This window comes from Aulonocara stuartgranti, assembly GCF_965226115.1.
Source record: "Aulonocara stuartgranti genome assembly, chromosome: 16".
Taxonomy (NCBI): domain Eukaryota; kingdom Metazoa; phylum Chordata; class Actinopteri; order Cichliformes; family Cichlidae; genus Aulonocara; species Aulonocara stuartgranti.
In genome coordinates, this window is record NC_138952.1 from 5,521,648 (window position 1) to 5,534,037 (window position 12,390).

The window sequence follows — 12,390 nt, forward strand, 5'->3', positions numbered from 1 at the left end:
GAATGTCAAGTATGTGTTGGCTTTAAAAGAGTCCTGCAAGCAGAGTTTTGAGGCATAGTTCTAATTATGCCAAGTATTCAGTGCCTGTGTGCAGCAGCTGAGCTTTTCCCCTTTGTTCCTACCCTGTAATCAGCTCCTGTCACCCCAAATTTATTGTTGTAACTATGCTAATAAACTATCAAACTGTATAAATGACTTAAAAAAAACCTTATGAGTGGGCCAATTACATCAGTAAAATGCTGCTTATGTGCCAGTGATTCAGTATGAATTGAATATTTCAAACACAGGTGAAGGTTTTCTGAAAATTGATTCATTGTATTTTCAAACCTTTTAAATCACAAAGTGACTTAACAACTGAGAAAGCAGGAGTCAACACAGAGGATTCAATTCAATTCACAGCAACTGCCACCTCAAGGACATTTTATCATTAGTTACAGACCTAAAATATTAAACCAAAGCATTCAAGAACCAGGTTAATGTCACAGCACACCACTGTGACCCCTGTGTGACCCTCTCAGGTGTTGCCTGGGTTTAATTGCTGATTGGCTACTCCTGATGAAGTGTGGTGTATGGAGGGCTGAGGCTTTATGCTCACTGGGCTGTAAGTGTTTTAGCCAAGCCTATCAAGTAATTTGAAACAAAAAGGAATGTTTCTTAAAACTCTGATATCAGTCTCCACATCATGTTGTGGGTTTTGAGCCGGGTCGCAACTCATGTAGACAGCACAGCAATACTCTGCAGTACTTTCACACAGTAGCCTTCTTTGAACCCTTTAAAAATACAGCTGAGTACTGTACTACAACTACTACTTAGAACTATTAAATGTTTTCTGTGTGGACAACATAAAATACTAGATTTTTTTTTTTTTTTTTAAAACACAGATGAGACATGGCCTAACCCGTTAGTGATCTTTGGAGTTACGCTCTAGGGAGGTTACTGATAGGTGATGAAAGAAAAGGGGGAAAAAAAATGGTGACCGTCTTGCTCTGGAGGACCTTTTGCTAGTGTGGTTTGGATCTGCTTGTCCTTTTGAGGTGAGCATCACTGTGTATCATCTTTAGATGACATATGTGGTCTCATTGAGGATGACGTTTGCCCCATCCATAGAATTAGCAGTATTAATACATCAAATGAAATGTTTCTTTCTGAAAAAAATGATGTCCCATCACTTCAACAGAGTTCCAGAAACCTAAAGACTCAAATCCAAGGACTGCCCAATCTATTCTGGCAACACAGTTTTCTTTATTTGCTCAAATAGCAGTATCTTTTAGCCATGTTACATTGTAGCGGTTTTAACCTGTCCCCTGTCTTCACTAAGCTAATCTAACCATCTACATATATTTCTTACAGTTCTACTAATCCTTCTAATCCAGTTCTGCCTACAAAAACAATCATTTCTTTCCAAAACTCTGAGATTTAAAAAAGAAATGATGAACACGATGCAGCATGCCAACAGACAAGCGTTGAATTGCTGAAGAGATAATACTGGATTTTACTCAAAATGTGAAACTGAATTCGTTTCATTAGTGTGTCCTCATTAATCTTGACAACAACAAAAAATAACAAACACCAAGGCTGTCTTCAGTTACCTTTGCATACTAAAGGTCTTAGCATAGGAAAAGGATCCTGTTCCAGAGCCCACTGGTCTGCGCAAAGGAAAAAATAGTACAAATACCTAGATAAAAATACTCTGGTTAAAAATAAATCAGGCTCCGTCTTGCACTGCATCCATATAGCTGCTCTTGCAGTTGCGATGTAAATGTTTTGAAGTAGCTATACAACCACATGGATAACCTCCTGAGCATGCCCAGTGTGTAACCTGGTGCATACAGCACAGGCTGGTGGGAATGTGTGGTTAATTTCACCCGTTCTCTCCACTGCATAGAGCCACATTTTTACAGGTCACTCGACTTTCTTTGTAAAGTGCTTTAAATGCACTGACAGCTTGACAGATTTATACAATAGCTTAAACTTCCTCAGCAGAATTGTTCCCGCATTTCTGGGTGACATTTCTACATCCTAACAAACTGCTGCTTTTCACCAAATTTATTTCCATAACTGTTTGTTTAGGGGATTCTTGGTCATTAAAATGGCAACCAGCAGAGGATTTTCAGGCCAAACACTGCCTTTAAATCAGTGTTTATGTGTTCTCCCAGTTTCTTTCTTTCTTTCTTCATTTCTGTGGATTTTATCAATGAAGCCTCCACTCACTTATTGGCTGTTTTTCTTTGTACTGTTGAAATATTATAAACCCAGAAAAATGTCCTTTGGGATCTCTCTCCAAGCGAGTCAAGCACCATTCTTTAATCCCCCCTGTGTTCGATTTCATTTACATAGATCCAACCATTTCCAAAGCTTCATATCACACTCTTATTCTCCATTAAGAAAATGAATTCTTGAATTCCAGAGGGAGCACATAACACCCCCCCCCCCACACACACACACACACCACACACACACACTGAATGCAGAAAAGCAGTAAGGTTGTTCTGTGATGCATTATTTAATCTCTGGCTGAAAACCTCTTTTAGCATTTAACAACAGTCAACAGTGAGCACAGGCTGCTCAGGGACCTGTATGAGTGGTTCCCTGTGGGTAGTGCCACGACAAAAATAACACTGGAGCTCAAAATTAACAGCCCAAAGGAAGCCAAGGAATATCCTCTGTATGCTTGCTGTGGGCCCTAGACTTGACCTCTGAAAGTGCTATTCACGTCACTACTAAGCGGTTCAAGTTTCTCTGCGTGCCTTGTGTTTGTGTAACGAAAACATTTTAACAGCTTAGCCCACACATGAGAGCTTCAATAAATATATTTGTTTTTGTGGAGAATATCTGAATAACGGTCATTTACAGTTAGTTTTACATGACATTGTCCCTTATTGCTGTCACAAAGGGTGCAAAGTTATTTTAAATTTATAACGGACCGCTTGTTATCAGTAAAAAAAAAAAACTTTTACCTGTAAAAAGATTGAGAAAATTAAGTGTTAATCGGAGAAAATAAGACAAACTATTCAAACCACAAAAAATTAACAAGTAAAAGAATTATTGCATGCTACAAGAGGTTGAAGGCAGACAGTGTTTGTTTGGTAAGGCTGAGGAGTAACTAGCATGCAAACCTCCCCAGTAGATGTCTGCTTAGTCACTAGAGAGGTCAGCAAGATAAGGATCCAGAGCAAGACAAGATCCTGTCTGTAAGCTGGACAGTAAAGCAGCATTAGCAGGAAATCTAGTGCATTATACGGTCTGTGGCTCTGTCTGGCTTCAACGCTACGCAGAGCATCAGTCTCATGCATGTCTGATGGTTACATGGATACTGTGTCACTAGTAGTATTGGGTGTAACTTTTTACAAAATAAAATGTTAAGAGTTCTCAGATTACCTTTTTGTTCTAATGTTAATGACAAAAATATACAGTTAAAATGTTACAGCACTTCCTTTCATTGCCACAAAAAAGAAAGCTCAGACACATTTGCAATATTTGGGGCAGTTTTACAGTTGTCAGTGCACATGCTAAGGCTTTTATAAGGTATTTTCCTGTCCTGGGGTGTTAATAATTGCATGTGAGCTGCTAAGAGGCTCTATAATACATTTTGAATCCTAGCTCCATAACAAGGAGGAGAGTCATGTCAGTACTACACCTCCAAATCTAGCTTTGAGATTGGCTAGTCAGTATATTTAGACCATAGGCTGCAAAGGTCTTGAGCCAACCATTGCTCCAGATCACTTAAAAAAATACAACAGTCTGACTCTTTGGAAACAAAATATTTAAAAATGAGAGGTGGCTCAAGACTTTTGTAGAGAATTGTCTTGCAGACCATTTTAACATCCGTAATCTTGTAATGTAATGAATTTTAAATATTACCCTTAGTTGCTTCTAGTCATCCTTCCTGCTAATCTTTCCTAGTGGCCACTCATGGTATTGCAATGCACAAATAATCCCTTACAGCAAACAGAGCTTTTTCCCAGTGGCTATAGTTCCCTATATGTTTAACCAAAGCAACGTTATGATATTGACCATTACACAGACTACAGACAATAACATATTGTGTTTTTCAATGGGGAAACAAGCAATTTGAGACTTTTATTAACCTTGAAAACCAATTAACTACAATAAAATGGAGAGATTTTTGGCACAGCTTACGGCAGCCTGGGCTTGAAAGTAATAATAGTCGTATTTTCACGCTAGAGTAAGTTAGCTAATTGGAAATCCAACAGAAATGGCTGCTGCAGACATTTGCTCAGAGCTGCAGAAAACGCAGGGTGGAAGAGGAATGTGAAGCAGTGTTAAGTGGTTGGAAACAAGCTCTCTCAAACAAGAAATCTCTGCACTTAATGTACCAGATTATTTATTAATGATCTTCCATCAAAGCCCCAAGAATTTATTATGAGTTTATATGGCGAAAAAAACAAACAAAATTGCTCTATACTCATCTGCTAGTACTCCAGGTTCACCTTTGGAAGACAAACATGCAGCTCTTCCCAGGGACCATTTCCTCTATTGTGTATGCCAGAAGCCCCCTCCCACACACTAAATCAAGAAGCTTGTATCACTCAGTTTGTTTAGCTCACACAAACATGGAAGACCCTTAGAAACCATGCAGCCTTTTCCTTCTATCCTTCGCAGAGCGCTGCAGTTCAAAATGCCAATCACTACACAGCAACAAAGCCGTCCTGAAGCTGCTCCCGACGACATTAGGCTGCGACACGTCCCATCAGGCACCTCAATTTAAACTGGAGATGAGAAATACATTTACCCATCATAATGTATGAGTGGAAAAATTACCTCAAAAGGTTTCATATCCCTGAAACTGAATCCAGAAGCTGAGGGGAGTGCTGCATATGTACATCACTGTGCTTTTGTGTAATACGATAGCTTCAGTCTTGAGTGAGCAGGGAAGAAAATATATAATATATAAAAGAGGTGGAGACTCAGTTTGAAACATGATAGGAAATCAATTTAAATACATCTGACAGACAGTGAAAGGTGCTGCAAGAAACCTGTGGTCATGAAGGTTTTTATAGAGGTCTGAGAGGTCTGCAGTGTCCCCAACAGGATGAGGAAGTAAACAGAGGAATCGATCAGGAGCTGTGTCCTGGTGATTTATGAGGGGTGACGCTTTACGAGAAACATCATTACGCTTGTGACTGTGAATCGGATGGCCTTTGCACTCACCAGAGAAGGTCACCTGGAGTTTACAGGATAAATTCTTCACAAAAAGCTCCAGTTTCAACACACGTATTATCACTACAAAAAAGCCACACGAGAGCTTCTTCTAAGGCCTGAAGAAATTTATTTTTCACGGTTCTCCATATGAATCGGCTACACTGCAAATGAGCTGCCACTAGCACAGCTTTCTAAATGCCATGGCTGTAGGAGAAGCTCTGCTATATCATGAAGACTGCAAAGGTTTGGGGAGCTTTGCTGCCAAGATCTTTGTCTCACCCACATTTAATAGTTGCTTTCTAGACGTGGGCAGTAAACACTCAGCATGGGTTAAATGTGATGAGCTGCACGACACTCCCATTGCACAATCGGCTCATGAATTTGGTGTAGGCCTGAGCCGCTGGAAGATGTCAGAGCGAAATGGCCTCAAAGACTCATCAGACAGCCCTGCCAACTGGCAGCTTCGATACGTTCACTGTCCAAAGTGTCTTGACGGCCGACATGCATGGGCAGGAAAGCAGATCCACTGTTTTACTAGGCTTACTTTCTGGCATTTCTCAACGTTATTTTACCTTTCCCATACTTAAGAATAAACATGTGCATATAATGTAAACTTGAACATTTAACATTTAACTAGGTGTGACATTCAGGGTGGAGCACTGCAGTAATGGGCTGTTTTTGTTTTTGAGGTGTGCGTGACAAATCTGAACATCTGTGAGATCATCACAGAGACAGCAAAGCAGAAATTAACTAGTGCTGCTATATTTCTGCTTAATATTTCTCTGATTTTTCTTGAAAACTGTTAAATAATGTTAATATACTTTCGTTAAAGTGATTTCTGACATGCAACTAGTAAAAGAAGCTCCTTCAAAGTTGCTGGTTTTGTACAAAATAATCCAAAGTTAAAGCACTTTTTAGTCATTTTTAATTAGAAATGTCTGTTTCTGTTGTTTATGTTAGCCCTTTTATGAAATATTAATCAGTGTTCATCTTGAAATGAGATCTAAAAATGTGTTTATTCCAAGAAGAAGAAGTTAACTTTGGGCCAAACATATGCTTTGAAACGAATTTTTCTGCATCTTAAACTTATCACATTTTAAATGATCTGAAGTGACCAAAGCAACTTACTTAATATTTAACAGAATTCTTTTAGTTTTCCAAACATCCTCTTTCATTGGTCGTGGAGAGTTCAAATACTTAAGGCATGAGTTGAAATTGCACGTTTAAAAGCAGAGCAGCAAATAAAAGCGGCACATAAAATCTTTTGGCTCAACCTTTTGAATGAATTCAACTGCTGATATTTCCCAATCACCATAACAAAAGTGCTAAATTAGGCTAAACAACATTTAATAAACACAAGAAGTCATCTGAGAATACTCCACCTCGACATTGCAAAACCCACGGAGTTCAAACATATCTAGAAACTCATCTGTTAAAAACCCAGTCAGCTTCAGATTGGGAGTTACCTCTGCTCTGTCACCTCCCTTGTAATGACTCGAATGCATCTTTCCTCAGCAGAATATAGTCCGCCAATTGTGGCCATCGTCATCACATCCTCCTCCTACACACCACCATCATCACAACCATCATTCATCATCATCATGATCCCTTTCACTGTCCAGCCCACAAACTTCCAACATGTCCAAATCTGCCCCTTATGTAACCATGCAGATGATTTAGCAACCAGTGGCCGTCGCTTACATCAAAGCCTCGGTGCTGAATGGAGCTGATTCTTTTTCTTATTCAGTTTAATTAATGTAAAAAATCTAAACAAACGCCTGACTGCGTCTCATCCCTTCCTATGAGGTATCAGTCATTAGTAGGTGTATAGATTACATGTAAAATCTAAATTGACCATGCATGCATCTTAAAATGTAACCTCTGAATTCATTTACCAACAGTGTTATCATTTCTGCGCGTGTGAAAAGATCCTAAAACCACCTGAAAACGGGACAGGGGTGAGTGCGAATGTCTCATTAGACGGAACTAATATATAAATTTGATACAAATAATCACGCACAACGCGCTTTGTTGGTCTAACGGTGTCCAAAGCGCACAAACAAAGCCGTTTCTTTATTTTCTTCCTACACCTCGACATTTCTTGCATTCAGCTCCTGACAGAGGGACAATGCGGCTCAAGCGGATGCTCATCGTTCAGAGTGGGCTCAGCCATTCTATAAGTGCATGTTCCCCGGCTCCCTCAGTGCACATACAGTTGAAATGCCCTGGATAAAGCAACAGAATGCCCTGTCAACTCTGCGCTAATTGCATTCGACGTGACTGCGGCTCAAATTGCCTACAAAACATGGAAGAGACACAGCGCGTAGACCGCAATTCACACTTCACTGTAGCACGTCCTACCACAGAGTAAAATCCACCCGGAGCGCAGAGGCAGGAACCGCAATAAACTCTCAGAGCAGTCCCCCAAAGCGTCTTTTCCTCCTCGGCTTCAGCGCAGAGAACTGGACACGGTGGACCTCCGGCGCTCAATGAGCGCAGCTCAGACGGCTGTCAGGTTGACGTTGGAAGGCAACCCACTACTTCCTGTTACATCACACTGTAGGCTCCAGCTGAGGACCTGCGATCTGTGGCGAGCTCGGCACAGTGCAGGATGATGTGCCCCTTTCACTCCTACACGCTAATGCAGGCGTGTATCCACAGTTTGTGTTATCAAAGAGTGTTTTTGCTCACGGGCACTTCACCGGGGAAACTGTTTTGTGCATTTTGAGTGATCTTTTCGTTCCAAGCCTGCAGAAACAATGAAATGGATCATTTTAAACACGGGGACATTTAAAGCATACGTCTAAGCCTCCATTTTTGTTAATTTTCTTCCTTTATGGCTGGGTTAAGACATCGGCTTATATTTTATTTTACTTCTACCCGTGATCTATAATTGTGCATCTAGCCTACCACGCATTCATACATTTCTTATAAATGGATTCTTCGTTATTTGGTGGATGGGTCATTACTGATCACACACAGGTAAAAGCACTTTTTGTAGCTTTTGAATCCCTTTTGCTTCTCTGACCTTCTCTGTTTCAAACCAGCTGCAGTTTCAAACCAAACTGCTGCTATGAAAGTACTGGATGCTTTCTAAAGCCATAAACATATATGCACCGATAAAATGAGTCTACTGCCAGGGGAATGTGTTTTCTTGACAGGCCACATATATACATCGACACTTTCTAGTAAAGTAAGATACAGACAAACATTATTCCACTGTGGGATCTGACATATGATGAGGATTTATTGTATTATAAGCTAGAAATACAGGTAAAAACATAATCTCATTAGCATTTACTTATAGATGTGTTTCTGTAGGAGGCTGCATTTTCTGTAAACTATAAGGAATTGCTCTGTGAGATTATGATTTGAACACGGTGTCAAAGTGGATTTACACACTCAGAATTCAGTTGATATTGAGTGATTTCAGCCACAACGAGGGTTACCGCCAGCTGGTAAAGCACACAAACAGAGGCGTAACAGACTGAAGGAAATATCTGAACCCTTGATCCTGCACTGATGGGATGTTGTGTCTCTGTTATGCTGTTGGACTCACTTAGCTAGCATGATTTGGATCCACTTTTCATTTTAGAGGAAAAAGACTTACAAAGTTCTTGCACCACTCTTATATTTCTATTGTAGATGAGAGCGATATATTCCAGCAGCTTACCAGCTAACTATTAAACGATGATTGTGTATGGGTTCAAGAGTGTTTCTTCACTCAAAACAGGAGAAAGTTCCATCCTATAAAACTAGAACTATATCAGGTGATACGTCTCAGTGGGTTTGTCAGTATAGAGAATGTCTTTCACATGAGATGCATTGATTTGACATTCTGAAATTATTGTCTTGTGCAGCTTTATGAAAGCATTTTCTACAGACTTGAATAAAAATAGCGTAATAAAGTAATCAATAACAAAACAGAGATCAAGTCTTGAAAATTACCCAGATTCCACTGAAAATATGCAGGCTGTGGATTCTGCACTAGCCTACAACAGAGGTAACCTAGAAGGATGCTTAAAAAAATTCACCCCCACCCTGCACAACAATAACGGACTGTTGTGCAGGGTGTAAATTGTCAGCTTTATGTTGTTATAAAGCTGATAGTTCAGTTGACAATTCTTGCAACTCTAAACGATTTCTGTTGTCTTATTTAGAGTTCTGAAGGCCATTTTGCTATTCTTTGTTTTCCAGTGTAAAACTCTGGACTTGTCACTCAAACTAAAAGAGATGGAAAGAGAGTAAATAAACACGAAACACAATAGGATTGTTGAAATGTATTATATAAACTTTCAGTCCCATCCATTACAGCCATGTACAGTAAACAGCACTGTTCGTCTGCTGCTCACAAACGTCTTTCTTTACACAACACTGCCCCCTTCTGGCTTTTCTTACCAACAACATTCCAAAGCTTGAAAACATTGATTTAAAGTCATAAAAAAAATCAACAACAAACAACAATACAGTCATTATCCTGTTCACAATGATTTACAGCTGTGATGGTTTCTTGATTGTGGAGTTGCTTAAAAAAAATTCAATTCTGGACGAAGAATTGTGCACAACTTTAATGCTGCCGTTCACACTGAAGAGAAACTATGCCAATACCACAGTAGAATAGCATCAGCTGCTGTACATACACAGTAAATATGCATTAGATGTATTCCCATTAAGGCTATAGTGAGAAGTTTATATCGAAACGATAATATCTGATCGTAAAAATAGAAAGACATAAAATATGTATACATATAATAACTGCAGTGCAAAGCATTAGTGCCCAGAGCATAAACATCAGCCAAACAAATGTTTTTTGTCAATAAGCCATAGAAACAATGCGAATAACAAGTTTAATTCATTAAAAATCAAATTTATGTAATTAAAAAATCATTTTTACACAAGATCTGTTATCCCAAGCCAAGTGTGCTACAGAAGAATATGAGATGCTGCCTGACGTACAACGACACCAACAGAGAGCACCGTCCTCAGCAGCACGGTGTAGCAATTATTTCAAAGTCTGCTTGTACGATGTTATATTTTTTTCCATAAATTCTGATGTAAATCGAAAACACGACTATCCTGCTGCGATATCAAAGCTCATCTGTCTCTGTATGTCACTCAGGCTGTTGCTAAGGTCATAAATTTTAATGTTTTGTAATGAAAGGCAGAAATATTATTCTTTGATACTATGCTTGCCCTTTTCTGAGCAAGTTATTATTGAAAAGACAAAGACATGATCATCATGTATACGCTATAGCTGTTCAGTATATGTTTCATTCATGTATGGCAGCTCTTTATTAAAGGTCATGGCAGCAGCAGTCTGAGCGGCAAAGGGACGCACACAGACAAGCAAACAGGACAAGGCTCTTTATGATATTTCTCAGTGGCTAACTCTGTTTGTTTTTATGAAGCTTTTTTCTTTTCAAAAAATAAATCCTCTGAAATGTCTGCCCTCATTTGTTTCTTTTCAGGGTCCAATCATTATTCTTCACCTTCATCTAGGACGAAAGGACGTCATCCCTCTTTGGTGTCACTTTTAGCTTCATTTGTCACACTTTTTCCTTCAAAAAGTGACCCCCCCCCCCCCTTATTTCAAAATGTGTTTCATTTCAGTAAGAAAGAGCCAATCTGTGACATTCCTCTTGTTGATATCCTTGCTTCTCCATCTCCAGCTTCTCCTCTAGTTCCATTACAACATATTGTAATCTACTCCTGCTCCTCCCCATGTCCACCAGTGTGGGTTGTCCTTGAGCTTGATCCAAATTCTCTATCAGCGTCATCATCATCTGCTTATTCTCCTCTACCGCCACCAGTATCTAGACCACAGGGGGATCCCGCAGTCTTTTCTTCTAACGATCTCAGTTAATGAACATCATTTAGATGCAGATTCTAAACAATGACTCCAAACTGCACAGTGCAGCACAGCATTACTTTCATGTGTCTGACCAAAAATAAAATTAACAGAGTTTTTAAATGACAAAGCTCAAATTATTCCTGAGATGAATAAACATGTTTCAACAAGTCAAGAAAATCATATTGCTATAAACACAGAGGCAGACCAATGATGTCAAGGGGTTGTGGCAGACTTGGCTGCAGAGCAGAAAAAAAAACATGCATAAAGCTAAAAAAAAAAAAAAAAGCCCAAACAAAACATATATTGGCATAAATACAGCTGACAGCAGAGTAGAATCTCACGCAGAGTCGAGTGTTCTTCTTGAGTAATTAAGAATGTTGTGTAAGTTTTTCCTCCTTACTCGGATCATCATCCTCTTCCCATGACCTGCAACATAAACCACAAAATGTCTTCATATTAGATTTTTAAAATGGAATAATTAAAGACAACAAATGAAAAAGAAATTAACTGAATGAGCATGCCATGGTACGCCAAACTTTGGAACTGATCAGTTCCAGATTGTCCTGTCTTCCTTGGGTCATCCTGGGTCTTAACCTGGTTCTGCTTGAGGTTTCTTCCTGTTAAAGGGGAGGTTTTCCTTCCCACTGTCACCAAGTACTTGCTCATAGGAGGATGTTTGATTGTTGGGGGTTTTCTTTGTATTATTGTAGGTTTATTACCAACATAAGTGCCTTCAGGTGACTGCTGTTGTGATTTGGCAGTATATAAATCAACTAAACTGAACAGAATTGGATTAAAGTGAATCTCTTAAAATAATCCTACCCTTTCTGATGCATTTGTGGAAGCAGTGTCTCCGGGTTATGAAGTTGTTTTCATTCCCTCCACAGCCGCTGTAGGAAAATGACTGGCATCGCTTTTTTTCTGGAATGTATGCATATCTGCTCTCTGAACCACTACATGTCCCCTTGTCCACAGGTCTGAAGCACAGCTCTGAAAGAGTGAAGTCTGTTAATCATAAGAAACAGCAAACAGCCAACTTTATTTCATTTCATCCTTAAAATGTTACATAATTCTTTGATTAAATTAGATCTATGTTAGTTTTATTAGAGAGCTAAGACATAAGCTGAAGATACCACAAGCCTGAAGGTGAGGAAGATGAATGATTCCTGTTTGTGTACTGTTGCATTAGGCTTCATCCACCTGAAACTGATTTTGACCGGCATATTCAGGCTGAGTCTTGGAGTAACAGATTCTGAGAGTGGAAGTTGCTGTGTAAGCCATCCTCTTTGTTTTTTCTGTAGTTTTCTGCTGGGTGAGAGTAGGGCCATATTCCATATTCTGACTGGAGACCCATGAGCAATGACTCTTTTTCACTA

General features: G+C 39.4%; 2 protein-coding genes across 4 annotated transcripts in view; both read right to left on the reverse strand.

The window, feature by feature from the left end:
* calcrla (calcitonin receptor-like a) overlaps positions 1-7,718 on the reverse strand; it is a 29,476-nt gene extending 21,758 nt beyond the window's left edge. The window contains exon 1 of the mRNA XM_082509264.1: positions 7,525-7,718. The gene's annotated coding sequence lies outside the window, so the exon portion shown is untranslated. The remainder of the gene's footprint in view (positions 1-7,524) is intronic.
* A 1,710-nt stretch (positions 7,719-9,428) lies between these two features.
* Positions 9,429-12,390, reverse strand: part of tfpia (tissue factor pathway inhibitor a) — a 52,291-nt gene continuing 49,329 nt past the window's right edge. For all 3 annotated transcript variants that reach the window (XM_082509391.1, XM_082509390.1, XM_082509389.1), the window contains 2 exons: positions 11,837-12,004; positions 9,429-11,440 (listed from right to left, as the gene is read on the reverse strand). In XM_082509391.1, coding sequence (XP_082365517.1) covers positions 11,352-11,440; positions 11,837-12,004 — 257 coding nt within the window. In that variant the 3' untranslated portion in view covers positions 9,429-11,351. The remainder of the gene's footprint in view (positions 11,441-11,836; positions 12,005-12,390) is intronic.